Raw genomic sequence first — 22,446 nt, 5'->3', positions numbered from 1 at the left:
GCCTTCCTTCTCTGCCCGCAGAACCTCTTCTCATGGCGGCCGCAGTCGCCAGTTTCCCCATGCAACACGTCTCCGTGGATTTATTTGACTTGGAGGGAACGACCTTTCTTGTAATGGTGGATCGCTACTCGGGAGTTCCGTTCATGGCCAAGTTGAGATCCACCTCCACCAACACAATTGTGGCTGCTTTATTGGGTTGGTTCACTGATGTGGGCCTACCGGAGGTGATAAAGTCGGACAATGGACCCCAGTTTCGTGGTCCCTTCCTTGAATTTTGTGAGAAATTTGGGATCAAGCACGAAACGTCCTCCCCATACCATCCCAAGTCAAACGACCTGGCAGAGGCCGGAGTCAAAGCTATGAAGACTTTGCTGTCCAAGCTGGACGGTAAGTTCAATTCGGAAGATTTCAAAATCGCCCTCCTGTCGTGGCGGGCTGATGAAAAAAAAAATGAAAACATCGGCGAGAAATGTCAGCGTTCGAATTTACACGCTCAATCGAAGATTTGGATAAACCATTTTAACCAAAAATCTGCCAAATCTAGGAAATAAGATTGGTAACCATATCAATCATTACACACGGTTAAGATAAGCTTCATCCAGTTTGTTTGCTTCAAATTGGTGTATCAGCGGATAGTCTTTCAGAGTAGGCATCAACCTGAAAGACCACCGTGTCAGCGTATAAAGCATGTTTCGTGATGCGAAATTTTGTTCCTTTTGGCGTATTGGGCAGTCAGCAATGCATTTAATTTTGAGTGTCGATGCCATAGCTCGTGCGATCAGATAACAATCCAATGGAATTTGGGTTTGTTTCACTACATAAGCTGTGTTTACGCCTCTTACGGGCCATTCGCCCTTGTGGCCTTTGAAATTGGTCTTGTGCCCACGGATAATAATTCTGACCTGATTTTTCAATGTTCCGATTTTAGGGCATATTTTATGCTAAACATCATTGATGGCGTACGTTGTGCCCACATATTTAGGCTCATTTTAATGCCGGAAACAAGTTTTCAAGGCATTATGTGACCTTTTTTTTAGTAGCAACGATCGTGTATTAAAACTGTTCTCATGTTTTCGTTGTATTACAGCCGTCATGTAATCCGATCAATTTCTTTCTCTTGGCTGTCCATGTCGTTGAGAATACGGAAAGATTGAGTGGGTAAACTGCTTGTTCAGGGTCCGTCAGCAAAGTGTGCGCTATTCTACAACTCAGCGCCAGGTTGGTTGGAAGGCTTTCTAACCCTCCTTTCGTTTCGTCATGTCTTGGGAAGACCAGGGAGGGCCAAGAAACGGCGGGCGAGCTTTGTGGAGTCCTCCAGGGAAAAAGGCTCGCCCGGCCGATTTTGATTTGATCTTAAAATGCTTCAAGTTCACGGACCTTTTTAACAGACAGTCCAGTCTGTCCTCTTCGCCTTCCTCTGAAACAACTAGCAACCCTGGGATGCATCCCGAGGACATGGACGGCCAAGTGAGTGGAGCGGGTCGTCGTCCCATCTTCAGCAACGAGAAGGTCATCAATGACTGGTAAGTGCATGACAAAGGGAAATAGGTTTGGAAAGTGTATTACCGGTGGCAGACATGTGTACAAAATGAGATACGCGGAAGACGACTGGCCTTCTCACTGATATATGGAAATTGTAAGACTTAACAAAAGAGTTACCAATCGAAGGGAATTGCAAGGGAAAGGGCGGAAGAACCGGTTTGTCAATGAATTTATTCATCTTCATTTGTTTTCAAATGAGTTTGGGATTTTGAAGTAATGGCTTCATAACACCATTAGCTTGTTTGGATGCAAATGCAATCATTGATGAACACGCGCCTTTGGTCACAGCTAATGATGATGATGCTGATTATTTGATGATGATTTTTATGATGATTTTTTATGAAGGTTTAGCCCCAGGTCTTTACCTTAAGCCATTGGGCTTGTTTTCAAGGATGACCTTTTCTAGCAACCTGGGTGCGGTGCACATCAACCTTTGGCTTTGGTCCTTCCCGACCATCCAGATCTGGAGACCTCACAATCCGTCAGGGGAGTATTTTGTTCGGTTGCCTAAAATACTTTTGTGCAAATGAAACAATCCCTTGTCTTGCATTCAGCCGAGTATGAGCTATGGGGTAGATCAGATACTTGTAAGTTTCATTGCTTTTCATTGGTAATTAGATTGGCTTTTAGTTTCGTGGCATGGATCGATTCGTTCCATGTTTGGGGAAAATAAAAAGTCGGGAGTTGTTGATACCACTTCAGGCGGACTAAAGGCAAGTGGAAATAGGCCAATCCGCCTCTTTTTTTCTTTTTGAGAGTATTGGTTAATGATGCTTGGTACTTTGTTTTGTATAAACAAATACATGAATTTCAAGCGATATACTTTGACAACGTCTGAAAGTTTTAAAAGTTTCAGTCTCTTTAAAGTCTGACTGGTATGAGCTCGTGCTTTAGCACCTTGAATCTACCTCACAGCCCTCTTTTGCAGAATGACTAGATTATTTGTTGGAGAGTGTCCCCCGAAGAACTCCAGACAGAAGTTCAAGCAACTCTTAATCAATGAGCTATATAAGACAAGTCGAAGTTGTAAGGGAATTGCTTGCTTTGCCATGAAAGAGCAAGAGCACTTTTCTGATTTTTTGGCAATTGCCTTCCATATTCTTTAAAATTCAAGTTTTCATCCACATTTAATCCCATAAATTTGACCACCTTTTCATCCCTCTTCCCTCCCAATTGTCGGATTGGTTGTTTCGAAATTCATTTTTCCTGGATCATTGCGGAAGAGCTGTCTATGAAGTCGCGTCATCGGCAAGCATGGTGTCCTTAAATTGTGTGACTCTAGGTAGATCATTAATGTAGATGAGGGAGAGCGATGGGCCTAAGATACTTCCTTGAGGTACACCGCACGAGACTGTCAAACTCGGACTTGTATTCACCGATAAATACACTATGTTGCCTGATTGTCAGATAATTTGGACCCAAAGAACAATGATTTTTAACGTGAGGAATGCGTTGGATTCAGACCCGATCAAGTGTCCAAAGTTTAACCAGCCTAGTAAATCAAAGCAAAAAAAAAATGCTGGAGTATGGACGGGATGAGGTCCTGAATTTGCATTTTCCTATTCGGATGAGGGCTTTGCGCCATTCCTCAAATGTAAATAGCCCAGGTTGTTACGCCTGACTACATATTTTATATACTAGCTTACAGGAACGACTGCTTCAGAATGATTGATTTTGAAGCACAAAATCATATTGATCTGGGGCAAGTAGAAGTAGAATTGATTCAAATTGCAAATATTCATTTTCAACCTTAACGTTCTCGGCCATATTCCAGTGGTTGGTCCATGACCAATGGACAATGGTAGGGAGCAGTCTTATGGTAGCAATATATGTGAAACTTAAAATTCTATCATCTAGTGGATATACCATTGCTTTTAAATTGTTTGATGACTAACACAATTGTTTTCCGAACAGCTTTTCAGCTGGTTTGCCAATTTTACAATTGACAAGCCAGACGGAACATTTCGCAACGTTCTATCAAGATATTGATAAGAAAAGGTAATTGCAAAAAAGTAATTTAATGTGGGATAAAATGTTCAAAGAGAAGTGCCAAGTTCCAAGTTTTGCGGTTTGTAGCGTGTTGCATCATGACGGAACTGTGCCGCATTTGGTCGCATCATAATATACCTGTTTTGACCCTTACAGCAAGGAATTGAGGAAATTTGAGAAAATCCTGTTTAGAATGATAATGCTTCTAGGCATGTAGAGATTTTCTAAGCATTCCTGGAGATTCACTCCTCACTCTTCATCAGATGGCGGTTTGAGATTTTATTGCGTGACAAACAGCCCTGCAAACTGAAACTTAAAACTTCTTGAAATCAGAATCTTTGAAAAATTGAATGAATGATTTTTGCAACTTCCGGTTGGAAATTGCGTTTAAGTATGCTGTGCCCCAATACTTAATATAACTTGAAACAACTATAATGGAGATGAGAGCATGAAGAAATTGTAGCCGACGCTATTTCTTATCTTCTTTGAGCTTACCAATTGTATTTTTTAGTCATCGAACAGCGATTCCTATTGCCTGAAGATCATTTATTGTTTTCCTGAAACAATGAAATCGGACTTATCAATTCTCCTTAAGGCAAGATAAGAAAATAGGAGCAAATGTTTGGTCATGACTTTATTACTTGGAGCGCTGGGCATTAGTATGCTTGATTGTTTTCATGTAACAATAAAATCGGACTTATCAATTCTCCCTAAGGCAAGATAAGAAAATTAAGAGCAAATGTTTGGTCATGACTTTTTTTACTTGGAACGGTGGGCATTAGTATGCTTTCTCATTTCATACACCATAGGATACGTTTCCACAAATCAATTAGTAACGTATTTGCTTCAGGAATTTTGCTCGCACAACAGCCGAAGCGAAAATCGAACAGTTTTGACTAAGAATTCACCTGTTTTATCTTTTCCTTCAATCCGTGCGTGAGTGTGTGGGAAATGTGATCATGATTTTGGCCACATGATCGTGGATAATGCTAGCTTTAAGGAACTTATTTGAAGTAAATGTAACCGTTCTCAAAATGACGACCGTTTTGGAATATTAGCACTTGCATGTTTTCTGTGATCTTCTAATGTCGCTGATTTGGCATTTATCTTCAGGCCAATCGCAGCTTATCAATCTTCAAGGGGAGAACTTGCAATTAATTGAATATACTTCCAGTTCTTCACAGTTGCCCTTACACGAAAAAGCAAAGTAGGAATCGAATGTATGAATAATAGTGTATTGACATACGCATTTGAAGATTATCGTTCAGAGTTTTTCGCTCAGCCTTAGGGCTCTTTAAAAGAGGGTATTACCTTTGAACTATCGCAATGAAGCCCCCTACCTTTAAACCGGGGTGTCATGTATCAAAAACCTATGGGATACTTTGAAATCGCACTCAATTTGTAATTGCTCAATCATTGCTTGTTTTGTCATTGTAGCATCCACGGGTCAATCCAGCTTCCTCCCGCGATTCTGGCAATTGTGGACACGCCTCAATTCCAGCGTTTACGGTACATCAAGCAAACCGGGACGTGTCACCTGGTTTTTCCAAATGCCACCCACAATCGCTTTCAACATTCTATTGGGGTTGGTCATCTCGCCAGAAAGTTCGCCGAAGAACTCCGAAGACGTCATCAGGATTGGATGGACGAAAAGGATATTCTTTGCGTGATGATGGCGGGTGTATGTCACGACCTGGGTAATAATTGAACTAATTTGGGATGAAATTTGAAGTCATGATTTCTAAACTGAGAGCGCTCTTTCAGGACACGGTCCATTTTCTCATCTCTGGGAGCAATTCGTCAAGGAAGCGGGCCAAAAAGAGTTTCATCACGAAGACTTATCCATAGCCATGTTTAATCATTTGATCGAAGAAAACAACCTTCGGCCCAAGTTGAAAGAATTGGGCGATTTGAATGAAGACGATCTCCTCTTTGTGAAAGAACAGATTGCTGGTCCAATCTGCAAAGAAACTGGTCTTCCTGATCACCGTGCTTCCCATGAAAGTTGGCCTTATCGTGGACGAGACGAATCCAAATCCTTTCTTTACGAAATCGTGGCGAATAAAGAGACAGGTACTCTAAATCCATTAAATTGCTGACCACGAAAAATTATATAAGCTGATTTCGCCTTTGGAAAGGATGGCAGATTGAATGATTTTTTTAGAGTCGAAATCAACTTATATAATTTTTCGTCGTCAGCGATTTGTATGACGATTACATCGCGTTACGTTTAAAGATATCTATTATAGGAGGAACAAACCTAACCAGTTCAGATATCACTTTGTATAGCTAACGACCAATATAGCTAGCCTATAGTACAGGGTGGATTTTATAAGGTGTTACAAAATTTGATTTCCTTCTGTGGAAATATGGTATAACCAATACCTTTAAAACTAGGCGCAAAAATAGGTAAGACTATTCTTTTTTCCATTAAATCATGGTAAAACTTCTTTAAACAACAACATTCTAAGTATGGAAGGCCAACGTGAAGAAGTGATTGCACTACATTGTGCCGGAAAATCAAGGCCGGAGATTTTTGGGATGTTAAGACACCAAAAACTCTATCAAATGTTCATCAAACGAACAATCGACAGATTTGAGAGGACTCAATCCACCCAACCAGTCAGAATTCGTCGACGAAAACGGTCAGTCCGGACCAGCAAGACCATCAAAGCCATTCGGGAGAGGATTCGTCGACAGCCTCAGAGGTCCATGGCAAAAGATTTTGGCATGGCTCACAGCACAATGGGGAAGATTGTCAGAGACGACCTTGGGTTCAAAGCCTATCACCTTCAAAAACGCCAACTCTTATCTGGGGCTTCAAAGGACAAAAGGCTTGCTCGTTGTAAAATTCTTCTTAAGAAAATTAGGGATGGCACGGTCCCAAATCTGATATTTTCTGATGAAAAATATTTCATTGTCCAGATGGCTTACAATCATCAAAATGATAGAGTATTAGCTCCAAGCTTGGACTCTTTACCCATGGCAGCCAAATCCCACTTTTGACGCCAAAAACCAGTTGGTTTGATGGTTTAGTCTGCTGTCAGCAAAGAGGGCAAGTCTCCCTTGATGTTCATTGAAGAAGGAGTGAAAATCGATTCCAATGTTCATATTGAGACCGTTCTGAAATCTGGCCTTCTACCCTGGGTCAAGGAATCATATAAAAACGATCCCTATACATTTTCACAGGATGGAGCACCATCCCACACCAGCAAAATTACCCAGCAATGGTGCAAAGACAATTTGAGTGGCTTTTTAGACAAGAGTTGCTGGCCACCATCATCCCCTGATATTAAGCCCTTGGACTTTTGCTTATGGTCAATTTTGGAGAGGAATGTTGGAGTGAAATCCTATGCAAATATTGAAGCCTTAAAGCATGCCCTAATCAAAGAGTGGGCCGCAATACCTCAAGAAACTATCAGTGTCTGTTGTGATAGGGTCCGTGGCCGTCTTCGACGTATTGTCGCTGCTAAAGGAGGCCAATTTGAGTGAATTTTTTTCTATAAAGTGAGGTCATAGACGAGCCAAAATCTATGATTTGATGTATGTGAGTCTATTTTGGGACCGGCAATACACGCTTTTGTTTGTAACACCTTAACACGTCCACCCTGTACATGTATGATTCAAAAAATTGGCCAAAATATGTTTTGTTACTATTGGATAGAAACTAATTTGTCAAGCTCCTGAGTTTTTTAGGCATTGATGTCGACAAGTGGGATTACTTTCTTCGCGATGATCACTACTTAAAAATTGGCCACTTGTTTGATCACCAACGCTTTATTTCGTATTCGAAAGTGCTCGAAGTGGATCCCGGAAATGGAACGTCTCGGAGACGAATTTGTCTTCGAAACAAAGAGGAAACAAATCTTTTGGAGATGTGCAGTGATCGGGCTCGACTTCATTCATTGGGATACCAGCACCGAGTTTCCAAGGTTGCCGATAGAATGTTGGTATGTTCTCCAAGTGCGATCATTCAAGCGACACCGATATCACATCATGTGTACAATAATTTCAGAAAGACGCGTGGTTAAGCGCAAAAGATCACATTCAAGTTAAAGGCAAGGACGGTCAAGTCCACAATCTGGTCACGGCTTCCACCGCCATGGACATGGTGGCTCATTGCAGATTGACGGACGAATATGTCTACTTCAAGATCATGGAGGACGCCAATCCCAAGCTAAAAGACGCCCAAGCCATGCTAAACCGTATAGAAAGACGCGACTTCTATTTGGACGTATTCGAATTAAACACCAAGGATTTTCCGGTGCTTCACAATAAGACGGAAAAAGAAGTAAAACAGATGCTGTTTGAATATACGACCAAGTTTGGATCGGGAGACGATGCAGGTGAAACAAAGTCACTTGATCTGGACCAGATCGTGGTTTTGAAGAAAGTGGTGTCAACTGGGACAAAGACGAAAAAGGTCAGTGAATTAAGACTTACATTTATAGAATCGGAAGCGCTTACAACCCGATGTTTTTTTTGCAGGCATTCTTTTACCGCAAAGATACGACGATATTTACAAAGGATATCAACACTCTACGTGTCAATGCCTTGGAGCAGGAGAGCTTTTTCATTTGCTGTAAAGATCGGTCTTTGGGTGATATAACCAAGAAATTTGCGATGGCCTGGAGTACGTCTTTGAGGCAAAAGAACGGTCATATTCCGTAGTGAACCGTGTCCGCAAGGAGACTATATTTTGTACTTTTAGATAATTTTGATACCTAACCTATTTTGTGATACGATGATACGGTCTTTCCAAGAAAAATGATGAAACAAGCGTAAAATAAATCCGAGACTATGAAGATGTCCTGAGTGTTACGCTCTATTTTGCCCGTCTCGTGATATTGCTTTATGAAGAGCAGATGCAGATCAAACTGGCTAAACATGTCACCACTATTTTCTGACCGTTTTGTCCGTCAGAAAACCATACATGGCCATACCACTTTCCAACTAGGAGCCGCGGTCAGATTAGTCAATCGCTCTCGTTTAAGTAACACCTAAGAGCGTCGCCCTACGATTTATGTATCATACACCGTTTGTTGTCTGTTGATCTGTTTATCATTATGTGGAGTTCGGTCGCATCCTTAATGTTTTTTTGTTGTTTCGAAGGGGAGAAACTTGAATTATTCGATAAAAGTCGCTTCCAAATCAGGTTCAAGGATCAGTTGCAAATTTGACCCTCACTTGTCGAATTCAGAAGACAAGCTTTACTAAATACGTTGATTTTTACTGATTAACAATGGAGGAAGAAACTCTTGATCCTTGGTGCAATCCTGAGGAACCACGCGTGGTCCAATTTGAGCAAATAAGCGCTGCAGCTTACCGAGTTCGAGAAGGTATTGTTCGTACACCTTGTGATGTAAGTTAATTCAAAGTATAAATGTAAAGGGATTGTATCTCAATTAAGTTTTACCTGATTTTTAGCGATCGCATTTATCCGAAGAGTCAGGGATGGAGATATTTTTAAAAAAAGATTACATGCAATACACAGGAAGTTTCAAAGAACGCGGAGCGCGTTACAGTCTGATTCAGTTGGATCCGAAGCAAAAGAAGAAGGGCGTGATTTCAGCCTCAGCGGGAAATCACGCCCAAGACATGGCATATCACGGTGGTCAATTAGGTAAAGATCAGCATAAAAAATATATCATTGGCATTTTGTCTACTTTTATCTTTCCTCACAGGCATTCCTGTTACCGTGGTCATGCCTGTCATTGCACCCATCATGAAGATTGAAAACTGCAAGAAGTATGGCGCAAATGTGGTGATTCAGGGGCAAAACATGGGCGAATCCAAGGCTTACGCCTTGAAGTTGGGGAAAGAACGCGGGTTGTTGTACATCAATGGTTTTGACCACCCAAACATATTGGTTGGCCAAGGTACCATGGGGCTAGAAATTTTGGAACAAGTCCCAGACGTCGACGCAGTAGTTATTCCTGTGGGTGGAGGTGGGCTACTAGCTGGTTGTGCTGTGGCCTTAAAAACCATGAAACCAGATATCAAAATCATTGTAAGTCTCATAATAATATCGAAAAATATGTAATTGTCGCTTCATGTAATCTTTTCAAACCAGGGTGTGGAGCCAGAACTGTGCCCTTCATTTACCAACGCCATGAAAGCTGGGCATCCTGTGAAGACCCCTACCGAACCAAGTTTAGCCGATGGTCTTACCGTTCCCACGGTGGGTGTAAACGCCCTCGCCACGGCTGCTCCATATATGGATCGGATGGTCACTGTGTCCGAGGAGTGGATCGCCATTTCCATCCTAAGATTGGTGGAGATGGAAAAAGCTGTGGTGGAAGGAGGAGGCGCTGCAGGAGTTGCAGCCATTTTGGCAGGACTTTTACCAGATTTACGCGGGAAAAAGTAAGAAACGGAGGAAAAAGGGAGATGACAGCGGGAAACTTGAATATGTACTATGGTTTTCGTCTTTCTTTAGGGTTGTAGTGCCACTTTGCGGCGGTAATATTGATACAACCATCTTGGGACGATGCCTGGAGAGAGGTTTGGCGGCAGATGGTCGCTTGGTGAAGTTTACAGTCACGGTTAGCGACCGTCCTGGAGGAATTGCCGAATTGGCCAAGACCCTTTGCAACTGTGGAGTGTCTATCAAGGACATGGTTCATGAGAGAGCCTGGATTAAGAACGATATATTTTCTGTCGAGGTGAGGATCGACTTTTTTGCTATTACAATGCCTTTACCACAGAACAATCCGTGCATTCACCCTCCATCCAACCCCCGCATCTTTTACCTGTTCCTGTAACAACAGGAATGGAACATCTCCCCTCTTAATTGCGTTTTAGGTGGCTGTGGTGGTGGAAACCAGGAGCGTGGTTCATGCCTATGAAATGTTTGATTTCCTTCGAAAGAAGTATACAAATATCATTATGGTTGGAGTTGGCGGAGCCTTTGGGTTCTTGGACGACCTATTGGAACGAGATGAAGATTGCAAGACTCGAGATTCAGGAAACTTTTCGTCCGGAAACGACAGTGCTCAAGAAGATGATGATGACGACATTGATGCTGCGTCTGAAATGCAATACTTAAGAGTGATCCAGAACCAAGCCAAGCGAAAGTCTCGACAATTCAGTATCACCAGGATTGCTTTTTAAGAGCGCAATAAATTACGTTCACCTGCGGTTATTGCTTTCAGTGAAAGCCTTCTAATATAGAATACATATTAAAAAACCCACGGATATTTTTCAACCAAATGAGGTCCATCCATCTGTAAATGCTAATAACATCTTCCTACAACAAGGAATGGCCACATTAAACCCGATAATTCTCTTTTGATTTTTAGGTAAAAGTCTTAGCTGAGACCAGGAACCATCGCCATACTAGTCAAATGGTGCGGATTCTCCGGGAGAAGTATGACATGCGAGTAAAAGGCAAACATGATGAGGAACTGGACGATGACTTTGGAGATGACGAAGCAGTCGGTCTCACCAACGGGTATATGGTATCTAATTCCTTGAGTGAACCCGACAATAACACGTTTGCAGGTGATAGTTGACTTTTATTTACATTGTTGAATGGCATCCTTGTAATTAATCAAGGTTGCATTTGGCGCCAATGTTTTAACACGAGTCGGGACGATTGCAGGACATGTTGTCGAAGATGACTCTGAATCAGACACGGAATCCGAGGACGACGAAGCCCACATGTCAGAGAATGTCCTTTCAGATTTGGACGTGGACAAAACTCAGGACAGTGGTTGGGATGAATCCCAAGGGTCGGATATAAAGTCTCGGAAGTTCAATGCACCTCTACCTAAGCCAACTCTCACCCCAATTATCACGATTGAACCCCCAACTGAGAAAAGAATTTCGAGGGGATCACGCAAGAGCAAACACTGATGTTAGTGTTGTCTAGTCACGTGTTTCTTATAGTTTGTAGAGAAAGAGAGATCGAAATATACGTTCGTACTGTCTATCTACCAACATTATTGAAGATTGAGCCAAATGTTTAGTAGCAAACATGTGTTGTTTGGGGCGGAATGACAGCTTCTCTTCACATGTGCACACTGAGGTTTATTATCCGAACCAACTAGACGGAAACGGTTTACAATTTGACATAATGCCACTTATCTACAGTGGATTCTAAGGGGACTGCAGCGGCCATAGCTGCGGCACCTTCCACAACAGCCTTGGCTGAGTCCGCGCCAATCTTGGAAGATCCGTCAAATTGGGTGCAAGTTCGGTCCAAATCCTCAGGAGCCGATTCTCGCGCCATCAGTTTCTTCCATTGACCGTTGCATTCATCGATGATCTTGAGCGCAAAATCCTTGTTTTTCGGTTTGGCGTCGAAAGCAAACTCGTTTGGGGGCTTGCCTAGAAATGGGAACATATGATTGATTCATTTGTGGCTTTAAATGTCAACTTAATGAGTTACTGGGAAATTTGTATGCGACGTTGGTGAACATACAGAATGCATTGGAACTGGTTTCAATGGGCATTTGAATAGATCCTAGAAGATCCATTATTCATTTCAAAAAACAGGAAAACGCATCATATCATCATTAATCAATGTTGGGTTTGGAATTGATTTAATTTTCTCAACAAGTTATTAGATGTTTTGATGACATCAATGAAATACCAGTACTTAGGGCAATCAAATGAGTGCGCATGTAGTATAGTCTACAGGGTTGGGTGTTAAAAAGGAAATTCTTTAAAACTCGACTTTCTCAAGAACCAAACAACATATCCTCTTAACAATGAATCATATGTCGGCGATTAGATAAGCATCGTCAGACCATTTCTATATCACATCCTTTGTTGCTTAAATGTTTCAATCTAATATGGCTAACGGGTGTCCAAACCTGTCGCTAGAGAATCAAAGGCCGATCTTATTTTTGTGATTGAATCATATACGATTTCGTGCAACACAGAAGCCAATCTTTGAAACAGCTTCTCTTTCGCTAAGTGACAATAATGGGGGACATACTGAATAACTGACTTGACCTGATCAAAAACTAGCGGAGTTATTCAAGTACAATTGTAATTTATCATGTAATTTGGTTCTCAAGAAAACCAGAGTTTGAAAAGTTTTAACTCCTAGCCCTGTGAACTCACAAGGAGGAAATGATCTGGCGCTTAATAAGAACATGAAAATATAACGAAACGATTCTAAAAGTCGCACTCCTGAAGAGGTTACAACAAACTCTGAGCAAACGTTGATACAATAACGGTGTTAGAGAGTCGAAATTACTGTCAACAAATTACATACGTAGAAGAGTTACGACTTGGGAACTTACCGTCGGGCATTTTATAAATTTTGAACCATTCGACGGTGGCGCTCAAAAAACCAGGCATGTGTTTTTCGATATCTTCAATGTCATTCAAATTAGCAGCCAATGGGTCGGTGATATCAATAACCAAGAGTTTCCAATCGGTCTCGCCTTCGTCAATCAACGCCACGGTGCCCAACACTTTGACTTGGATCACCTCCCCTAGAATTAAACTCATCCAGTCAACGGGCTAATTCCAAATCTTCCAGCCACAACTTACAGAGAACGATCGTCTTACCGCTTTTGTGGACCTTTTGTCCGATCTCACAGCAGTCGATGGGATCACCATCGCCCTTACACTTGGTAGCCTCATCCACGTGGTCGGGATCTTCCCAGGTTTGCGGCAAAGCCCCGTAATTCCAAATGTAGCCCTTGTGTGGGAAACAATTGGCCACATACCGCAACTTGCCCTTCTTGATATCCTGCTTAATGGGGTTGAGTTTCTCCTTGAGAGTGATCTCCATCTTGGCATTGGTCCATCGAGGCACCTCGACCACCATGTTGAAGATCTTCTGGCCCTCATCATGACTACAATCAAACGATCCAATCTATGAAATCTTCAGTTTGTTCCAAGAATCATTTCAACACACGACATCTCAGCCTTATCTCGATTGAGCTGCTGCCACGAGATAAGACACATGAGACTATTTATTGGTTGTCGTGTCTGGTGAGCCAATCACCCACATGCCATTCTATTACATCAGCTAGCCTAGCCGTCAGTCAAGAACAAATGAAACAAACACAGCCAGAGAGTGAACAGGAAGAAGACTTACTAAAGTGGAATATCGTGCATAGGGGAAACGGGCACATTATCCTCGGCTTTCTTGATGTAAAGCAAGTAATCCGACCCATACAAAGAGCCTCTTTGTTCGGTGACGTAGGCGGTCATGACGGCACTGGCTGTAACAATGGTTCCGATGATTAACAAATGTTGAGAGCAATGATCGCAATGATGGCTGGAACGCGGGTTGATGTAAACTGAACAGATTGCGGATACCTGTCGTAGTAGTCGTTGACATTGTTCGGTTGTTCAAGGTTGGAATGCGGCGCAAGGCTGAACAGGTAGATAAGGCTGTTGTTGACGTTGTAGAAGTCGATGAGGAGATCGAGAGGGAAGGGACCTTAGCAATCCAACGTGGCCGTCCAACGAGATCACGGGCCGAGAAGAGCGGTGAAGTGGTGAGCAGGCGTGTACGCGTCCCAAGCCCAAGGAGCACCATCAGGCATGAGGGGGAAAACGGTCCACCACTTGAACAACTCGCGATTCAGTCGGTCGCGCTCAAGAAGACGGGAGGAAGAGTGGATGTAGGACAGGCACGAAAAGAGAAAAGCTAAAGAGGAGACACGATTGCAGACACTTTTGAGGGCACGGAGCTTTGCTTAGATGAAATCAGATTTTGAGCCAAACTGAAGCTAGCCTCATTCACGGAGGTTCGTTCATTGTGGGGATTTATCGGGATTAACCGACTAGCTCACCAAAAGCGTTGTTCATTCAGGTAGATTAGACATATCAGCCGTACTTCAAATCGTTTCTCCAGACAAATTGAATGAAAAAATGTGCACACCTGTTTGAACGCCCGAAGTAACATTTATGTTTTCAATGTCCATTACTGTCTTGGCCCCAGGTAAAAAAATCGATAAAGTTATGATACCTAAGATGAATTCGCGTTTTCACACCAATGAGTTTGAAGAGGAGGGCGAAGACCTCTCCTAGCTTTTGTTCAGATGAGAGGGCTTAAATAGGCAAACAAATTTAAAGGTCAACTTTTTGAAATCCATACTTTAATAAACCCCAGGGAAATTTTACACGATTTTGTGTCTTTTCAAGGCCCCAATGGAATTCCTATTTTTGCGCAGTCTCTTTGGAACCTGTAACCAAAACATATTTGAGTTTTCATACCAAATGAAGGCCAAGTATAGCTTTAGTTTCAAGCACAAATATTGCCAAATAGTAGTGGAGGAATCAAATATATTTCCAAAGCTAGTGTTGTTAACTGACTTGGAGAGTAAAAGCTCTAACCAATCCAAACATCACTCAAAAAGCTAGGTTTGAGAAGAAATGCAAACCTGGTTTGACGTAAAAAATAAAGGTTACACTTTGAGGGAAATGCTGCTGGAGATGTCCCATGCCATTCGAAACGTAAATTGGTAACCCAGGACGCAACTTCCAGTGATAATCTATATAATCCCATCAGTACCTAATAAGTGATGGTGATCAATAGGGCTTATCAAGTGAACGCGTTCATATACAACTGAAGTTATTCCAGGGAGAAAAATCGAAGACAACATACCCAGCCAAACTGCATGATGTATGCATTGAATCTTGACGTTTTTTCCATTTTACCTGGTTGTCTAAGCAAATAGCATTGTGGTATTGAGCCAACTTGATTGCGCGTTCACCGAATTATACCAAGCATGTTCATTTTGTTGGGTTTTGAAATACAGCTCCCTCAAATTCACTCGATTATTGAAAATTCAATGAGCGGATGGTGCGAGTTAACTGTGATGTTTGTCTTAGTTCTCTCTCCTCCAAATCCCCAAAATCAGGGTGCCGGACCACATTTTTCCTTGAATTCCATTCATTTGACATGCCCTATAAGTATTCCTGCGGCGTGATTTTCAAAATTCAGTTCTTTCAGAAACCAAATGGCCTTGAGGGGCCTATATTGGCAACGCTACGATAAAGCCGACAGTTGCAGAACATGCAACAAACAGCAGCAATTCAAGCGCGCGCGCGGGTTGAGATATTCAGCAAGAGTGGCTGGTGGCATTCCATGATACTTAACAATTTGTTGTTATTGATCACATGTTCATGCAGATGAAGCATTGAAACTAAAACTGAAATAAACAATTGTTGACCGTTGGTTCAGCTTCTCTTTCAATATCTGAAAAGACAAAGGGACCAAATAAACAAATATTTGAGCAGATCTTGATTTACTGCAAGGGCTCCATACTGACTTTAAAAACTTCAAGGACAACAGAAGACACGTAAAGGGAACGGTTGCCGATACAGGAAGTTTGGTACTCAAAAGTGTTACTTTACCCATTTATATTACATGGAGAGGTAAATTAAATAATTGGCTAAACCCGTTGTCAACAAGTACTGAAAATAAGCTTAATAATATCCACAATAAACGATTGTTATTTTCGGTGTTCTTTAGATTTGATTGTCGGATGACGTTCACGCTCTCTCTGCGACATTAATCCTTCCATTTGAAAAAAACGATCAGTCATTGAACCTCAGAGATAACACGGTATTTGCACCTGTATCAATGTAAATCACAATCTCATAAGTATTTCGAGCCTAGTCCGGGATCTGTTATCATTTCCGTACACACTTTTGATTATGCAACTTGGCAAGATAATTGCAATCCTATCCGGTAAATGCAGAGCCTCTCTGAGATGGAGATATGAATGACACTATATGTCATTGTATGAATTGACATGCAATTGTTATGACTATGATCTCGAAAAAATAGCCTTTTTACTGGAATAATCTTTATAAAGCTGGGAAAAATGCGAAAAACAGTTCAGGAAATACAAAAAAATGTTGAAAATACACGTAGTTTGTGAAAATAAGGGAATTGTTATGAAAATACCAAACAGTATTGTGACAATAATAACAAAGGCGTAACAAAAGCAGTTGCAATGACAAAAAGGTCGTTTTTAGCCCACTTTGCTGCTTTTTTCTGATGCAAAATGCTTTTTGCCCATCGTCATTTACTAGGTTATCCATTGAGTTTCTCCATTTTACCTACAAGAAATTAAGATTTCTCTATTGCAATCTTTGATATTAGGACTGATACTGATGCTATGGTATACAATTGATTGTCTACTGGAGTTTAGTGCTTCTGTATAAAAATAGTCCCCGAAAAAGGGGAAAAAGTAAAGAAGTTAAAAAAGAGGACCTTGAAGACTCTCCATTTCTTTTTGCCTTATCCCTCTCCATTCTTTCAAGAGTACTGAGACAAATCTAGTTAACTCATCTGTGGTATCAAAATTTTTCGAATCTATTTGACATTATTGCATTTTTTCCTGGTTGACCCACTCATGCATATGTTTATACATATTTTGTGATCATTGTTTTTTTATATTTGCGCGCTTTGACAAGACCACGAGTCGCAAATACATAAATACAAAAAATGAAGTTTCAGTGCGTGGAAATAATGAATTTTGATAACTTTGAAAAAATTGTCTGGGCACTCTATCATCAATGGAGATATTGAATCAGGACTAGAAGTTCACACTTGACAAAGGTCATCCATTCATTACACTTTCATTGAATACGGTAAGAGTTATTTCTTTGATTGCCTGGAGGTTAATTGCAGTCAAAAAGCGCGCTCGAAACAAGTTACCTTCCCAATGATATTCCAAGGTCCAACTTGATAACAGTTTTTGTGTAAATACTTGTCAATCAAAGACATTTATCTTAAAAGAATGGTTGCAAATCTTCACCTCGACTACAACCGTCGCAAATTGCCCCGAATGCTGACAATCTCAACCAATCAACTTAGAAAACGACTTCCTTCCTGGAAAAGTGCTTCCAGATCATTTGAGCGTGTCGTCAACCGTATTCAAATTTCCCACGAGCAAAAGTCCCGTTTTCTCGTGATTTCTTGAAAGGAAAGTCCAAGAATTACTCGCCTCCAGTTGTCTCCCTTCATTTGCCAAACCACTTCAACCGAACTTCCATTTCATAAATCAAAACTAACTTGGCAAGGAGGTGTTCTTTTGACACCTTGGGCAACCCCCTCCCTTTGATGATAGATCTGGTTTCTCTTTTTCTCTTTAGTGATTCGTGGCTTTGGTATTCGATGTTTTATGAATGGCTCAATTTGTATTTAAAATCCTGACAAATGCCATAAAAGCGCCTAAGCTGTTTGGATATGCACATTACGAGGCCTCTTGTTCAACCATGATTTCTCCACCTTCGGGTAAGAAACGTGAATTGTACATATCTCTCACAGGTCGTCGCGTAAGGCTCTTATCCAAGCTATGGACCGAGACTTCCACAACATGGACAGGCAGTAAAATAAGAGAGAACCAAAGCAAAAACACGACCATACATCCATCCAGACAGGGACGGCCAAGAGCGCGATCTCCCTCTGCCAACCGTCCTCACTGTTGGCAGTACGCTCTCGGATCTTGAACTTACTTCTGCTTCGTCTCTTTCCTCCACCACCTCCTCCTCTAACTTGGTCTACACTACCCTCTGTTCGAAGTCTTCATTCAACACTCTGCCGTCGAGCAACGTAATCAAATTCATCGTGATCTGGTCATTGCTGAGCCGCACCCCGTACAAAATGGGACGATCTGCGGCATAACAACAATCCTAGTGAACTTGAATATTAGCCCTTACTTTGTGCTCTAACATGGAGAGTAAATTGGACTACTCCATGGCCGGTGGGGGTGGCTTAAGTCCCGGAGAGATGGGCAATACCTCGCATTCCCAGTTTTATACCTCCAAATATATCCGGCACTCTCGAGCCGTGTCCATCATTTGGGCCGTGTTTACAGTGTGCTCAGCCATAATCAACATTGTGGTGTTCATGTCATCCAATTGGGTGGGTGATACGGTCACTTCCAAGGGACCTGGACATTTCGGTCTCTGGAAGTTCTGCACGGTGCTCTCTTCAGAGGGCACGGGTACCGGGGTGTCTCCCAAGGAGAGTGTAGTGTGCATTGGGGACTTGAACAACTTCTCATCGATCTTGTCCCCGGCTTTTCGAGCCGCCACAGTGTTCGTGGGTCTCTCCGTGATCGTGATTGTGCTCTGCGTCCTCGCCTTCATCTTGTTTTGCTTCATGAAGAGCAACTCCGTGTTCGAGATTTGTGGAACCATGCAATTTCTCTCGGGTAAACGCAATCACCTCATTTACGAATTAAATGACTATCTGCCTACTTTATCTTCCGATCCGCTTATACTAAGTAAGAGTGTACCTCCGATGGAAGAATGTCTGTGTACAGTTTACAGTTCAAGCCCGAGCTGATCAAGTGCGGGATTTAGTTGCATTAATGCCTTCTGGCCCAGGTAGAGAATCAAACCAAGGGAGCCCACCAGATCTTGACTTTTGAGCTCATTCAGCTCATTCAGACTTAAGGTACACACTCTACACCTCAACACACACAACCCAACACAGAAGGAAGGGGGGGGGGGCACCAGAGGGTCTCACTGGCATGGTTGTTAAACCTGCTCATAGCATAACTCGGGAGAGAGTTCGTGGCAATGCCTTCGATGGGTTGGATGACCCAAAAACATGCGGTGACTGGGGCCTCCCCGGATTGCTTCAAGCTGATGTTTCCGATGCAAAGTACTCACCAACTATAACTCGCTTGTTCATGTTTGGCTCTGGGGGTTTGGAAATTTTGCGCTAAAACACCTGGAAAGCAGAAATAATCATGCGTTTGACAAGCATTTGGGCTGGTCTAGAACGCGTTTGTATTTCTCATTTAATCATTTGTGTTGAACGAAAGGAAATATAGAATCCCCCAGGGAACTACTAAATATCCATGTCCGTGGAGTCTTTGCCGTGTCCAATGACAAACAAAGACGAGCCCCTTCATCACGAGACCTCGTTCGGTTTTCAAGCAGAAACAATTGAAGAGAAATCCTGTATCCTCCTCGTTTGTTTCGCCTGAGGCTAATCATCCAGCGAAGATCCTTGAGTGCAATAACTCTCTAGTCCATTTTGAGATGATTCAATCCACTATCGATCCATTCGACAATCATTAGTAAACAATCGTCCTTGCCCATTCAGTTTTATCTCGGATGTCACAAGCTTTGCTCATTGCATCGCATTTCTGAAGGCCAATGCAGTTTAATTCTCAGTGCAAGTGCACAGAGTATTTTAAAGTTCAGATTCATTACGTCCCTTGGCATTGCTGACAAAGTCCTTGACAATGGCAAAAATAGGAATCAAGATTTAGTTCGTCCACGCTGGGGGAGTAATTAGTGCATTTCAATTACTTCCTTGAAAACTGCTAGACATCCAATTCAAGTACCTTTAGATTTTTTCACGGCACGACTTCGGTTTTTAACATGGGAAACGAGAGCTTTTTTCATTGATTAGAATGAATTACTCACGACATCGACTTTACGAGATTTACATGTACAAAATTCTCCTCGAATGTCCTGGTTTACGTACGCGTACTAACGCTCTAATTACTTCGCATGAGTCACAAATCATGACCGAAGTTAAAGAAAAATGTCCTTTGTACTTGAATTCAAAATGAAGCAGGCTTGTTTGTACTGTTTTTTTCGTTCCAGCATGACTACTGCAAATCCGTTAACAATGAAACTTTCACCATAAATAATTCAAATCGCTTGTTGTCATCATCGTTATTGATACGCAAAATAAAGTTCCATCCCTCCAACTCGCCAAGTAGACGAACAACGATTATCAAGCAAGTAATCAAGAGGAATGAAGCCATATTTTTCGATCTCGTCTGTTTCAAAACTCGAATCATTTCCTCGAGAGGGTCTTTTCTTCACCTTAACTGTACACTTCCGCCCTTCTTTACTGCGGTTGGTTCAAAACTTGGCAGAGATACTCCGCTAACTCAGACAAGCTTTTTTAAACTGTTTTCCTGCTGAGAGGAGCCTAAAGATAACGTCATGGATTTTTATCGCACTTTCTAAGGTTTCAACCCGCCTTCTGATAAGTTGGTAGTAACCATGAATCGATCCGCCCCAACGAGCATGACCAAGTGATTTTTGAATGCTGATCCATCCCGCGACATTGACATTTCACTTTCTACGCAAGCGTCAGACGACGAGCGACCAATCATGTCCAAGTGAATTATCGTGCATGCGTATGCCGTGATTGTCCAATTCAAGCACTTAAACGGACTTCTTTTTCTCTTCAAATTTGCTTCAAAATAGTCATGTTTTGTATATCTGCCCCATGAGGTTATGCAATGTCTAAGGCAAAGTAGTGACAAGGCATTCTGCAAATTCCGAGGAAATCGGGTCTCGCACACTTGAGGACACATTTTTTGTTTGATTGGACTATGCTAAAGCCCTGATGGCTGAGCACAATCTTAAATGCAGCGGTATTTATTATCTAGGCATAATAAACGCCTGGCATTTACGTATTCATATAGGCACAGTTAACACACAAGATATTGAAGCTATAGTGCAAGTACAACGAGGCCACTATACAAAAGCTGGAAGACCAAGCAGGTTTCGACATAACCTCCTCCTCCTCCCATCCGTTCTTCATATCCTGTCATTGGCTTTGATCGCATGATGATCATTATTTTGCCATCCTTGACAGTAAAATTGACCAGAAACGTGCTCACTTTCGGGCGCTTGCCAAGCCTATGGGATAATTACCACGATGAAACTTTTGTTCCAAGAATATTAAATGATTGTAATCAAGGAGGCAATCAGGATGAATACATTGGTACATCCTCAAGCCAAGCGAGCTCAAACTCCTGCTCATGTATTGGAAATTGTCAAGTGACATGGAAAATACCGTGTCCTGATTTGACACAAAAAAGTGAGATCCATGGAAGGGAAGCCAATGTCCCGAGAGGAAATGACAAAATCATGATCACGATATAGTTTCGAACTTTCTTCATCAACCATTTTGTTGGATCTTTCTTCCTAGGAATCTGCATGGCTATTGGGATCTTGGCCTTTCCCGCAGGCTGGGACAATGACCACGTGCGAAGCATTTGCGGGGCCCATGCTTACGATTACGGCCTTGGAGAATGCGGAATACGATGGGCCTTTGTGCTGGCCATCATTGCCTTCTTCGACACGTGGATATTGGGGATCTTAGCCTTCACCTTGGCCCATCGACTGGTCAAGCCTCCTCCCGAGCCCCAATACATGAACCCGGCCTCGATTTATAAAGGTAAGCGTATTATTTTCAAATGCATTCTCACAAGACTTCCATTAACCCGTTACGCATTGAATAGGAGAGATCAATAGTGGCTTCATTGGTGACAACCAATCGCTGGCTGGGTCACGAAAGTCCACCACTCTGCAGCCTGTCATGATGATGCCACACCCTCCCCATGGGCAAATGGGGATGATGGACGACGGATACTCCGACTACGGTCAACGGGGTCCACCAGGAAGATCTCATGCTCATCCTCCTTCGTATCGCACAGGGCCCTATGGATCGACTATCCAGAATTTCCAATTGTAGAAAATGTGCCAATATTGAACATGCAATTCTCAAAAGATATGACAACTAGTGTTTAATAAATTGGAAATAGGAAAACTTTCCCAAAAATATCACTAAAAAAGAAGGGGATTGATTTTACTATCTTCCGTGTTGATTTTTCCACTATTGTTATTTTTTGGACGTGTCGAATGTAAGGCTTTGTGCTAACAAACATGCGTAGCCTCTCCAAGACCAGAAACAAGTCTATTATGAAAATTTGAAAGAAATTTCCAGTTCAACTTATAATTTTTGTTATGACAGGAAATTTTTCCAAGGATAACCATTGTTTTAAAAATCTATTTCAAACAGAAAGCCATTTTGTTCCCAATTTTTTTTTTAAAAATAAAAAATTAATAGATAAAAAACAAATTTTTTGAAATGTGTATCTGGCCATGAAGGCCGTCAAACCTGGAGCGGAAAGCTTTACAAAACCTCGCCAGAAGACGTTCGAG

At 41.9% G+C, this 22,446-nt stretch overlaps 4 protein-coding genes across 5 annotated transcripts; 3 read left to right on the top strand and 1 right to left on the bottom strand.

The window, feature by feature from the left end:
* The first annotated feature begins 1,242 nt into the window (after window positions 1-1,242).
* On the top strand, window positions 1,243-8,336 carry LOC131886157 (deoxynucleoside triphosphate triphosphohydrolase SAMHD1-like). Its single transcript, XM_059234413.1, has 6 exons — window positions 1,243-1,523; window positions 4,969-5,228; window positions 5,296-5,604; window positions 7,228-7,481; window positions 7,547-7,954; window positions 8,020-8,336. The coding sequence occupies exons 1-6, from the start codon at window positions 1,258-1,260 to the stop codon at window positions 8,200-8,202; spliced, it is 1,680 nt and encodes a 559-aa protein (XP_059090396.1). The 5' UTR covers window positions 1,243-1,257; the 3' UTR covers window positions 8,203-8,336.
* A 339-nt stretch (window positions 8,337-8,675) lies between these two features.
* LOC131886158 (L-threonine ammonia-lyase-like) lies at window positions 8,676-11,462 on the top strand. 2 transcript variants are annotated; one of them, XM_059234415.1, is made up of 7 exons: window positions 8,677-8,893; window positions 8,959-9,154; window positions 9,216-9,541; window positions 9,605-9,897; window positions 9,971-10,196; window positions 10,833-11,034; window positions 11,135-11,462. In XM_059234415.1, the coding sequence occupies exons 1-7, from the start codon at window positions 8,774-8,776 to the stop codon at window positions 11,386-11,388; spliced, it is 1,617 nt and encodes a 538-aa protein (XP_059090398.1). In that variant the 5' UTR covers window positions 8,677-8,773; the 3' UTR covers window positions 11,389-11,462. The 2 variants fall into 2 exon arrangements, with proteins under 2 accessions (XP_059090399.1, XP_059090398.1); XM_059234416.1 differs by lacking the exons at window positions 10,833-11,034; window positions 11,135-11,462 and adding an exon at window positions 10,336-10,671 and having other exon boundaries at window positions 8,676-8,893.
* Window positions 11,463-11,549: 87 nt separating this feature from the next.
* On the bottom strand, window positions 11,550-14,164 carry LOC131886159 (uncharacterized). The gene is made up of 5 exons (XM_059234417.1): window positions 13,816-14,164; window positions 13,592-13,718; window positions 13,057-13,346; window positions 12,786-12,980; window positions 11,550-11,862 (listed from the first exon to the last, which is right to left on the bottom strand). The coding sequence occupies exons 1-5, from the start codon at window positions 14,036-14,038 to the stop codon at window positions 11,594-11,596; spliced, it is 1,104 nt and encodes a 367-aa protein (XP_059090400.1). The 5' UTR covers window positions 14,039-14,164; the 3' UTR covers window positions 11,550-11,593.
* A 3,771-nt stretch (window positions 14,165-17,935) lies between these two features.
* LOC131887101 (LHFPL tetraspan subfamily member 3 protein-like) lies at window positions 17,936-22,065 on the top strand. The gene is made up of 3 exons (XM_059235613.1): window positions 17,936-18,674; window positions 21,431-21,679; window positions 21,744-22,065. The coding sequence occupies exons 1-3, from the start codon at window positions 18,191-18,193 to the stop codon at window positions 21,974-21,976; spliced, it is 966 nt and encodes a 321-aa protein (XP_059091596.1). The 5' UTR covers window positions 17,936-18,190; the 3' UTR covers window positions 21,977-22,065.
* Window positions 22,066-22,446: the final 381 nt, after the last annotated feature.

Source organism: Tigriopus californicus, chromosome 9 (assembly GCF_007210705.1).
Source record: "Tigriopus californicus strain San Diego chromosome 9, Tcal_SD_v2.1, whole genome shotgun sequence".
In the NCBI taxonomy this organism is placed as follows: Eukaryota; Metazoa; Arthropoda; class Copepoda; order Harpacticoida; family Harpacticidae; genus Tigriopus; species Tigriopus californicus.
The sequence above is the reverse complement of the archived record's forward strand: the minus strand, read 5'-3'. Positions and strand labels throughout refer to the sequence as shown.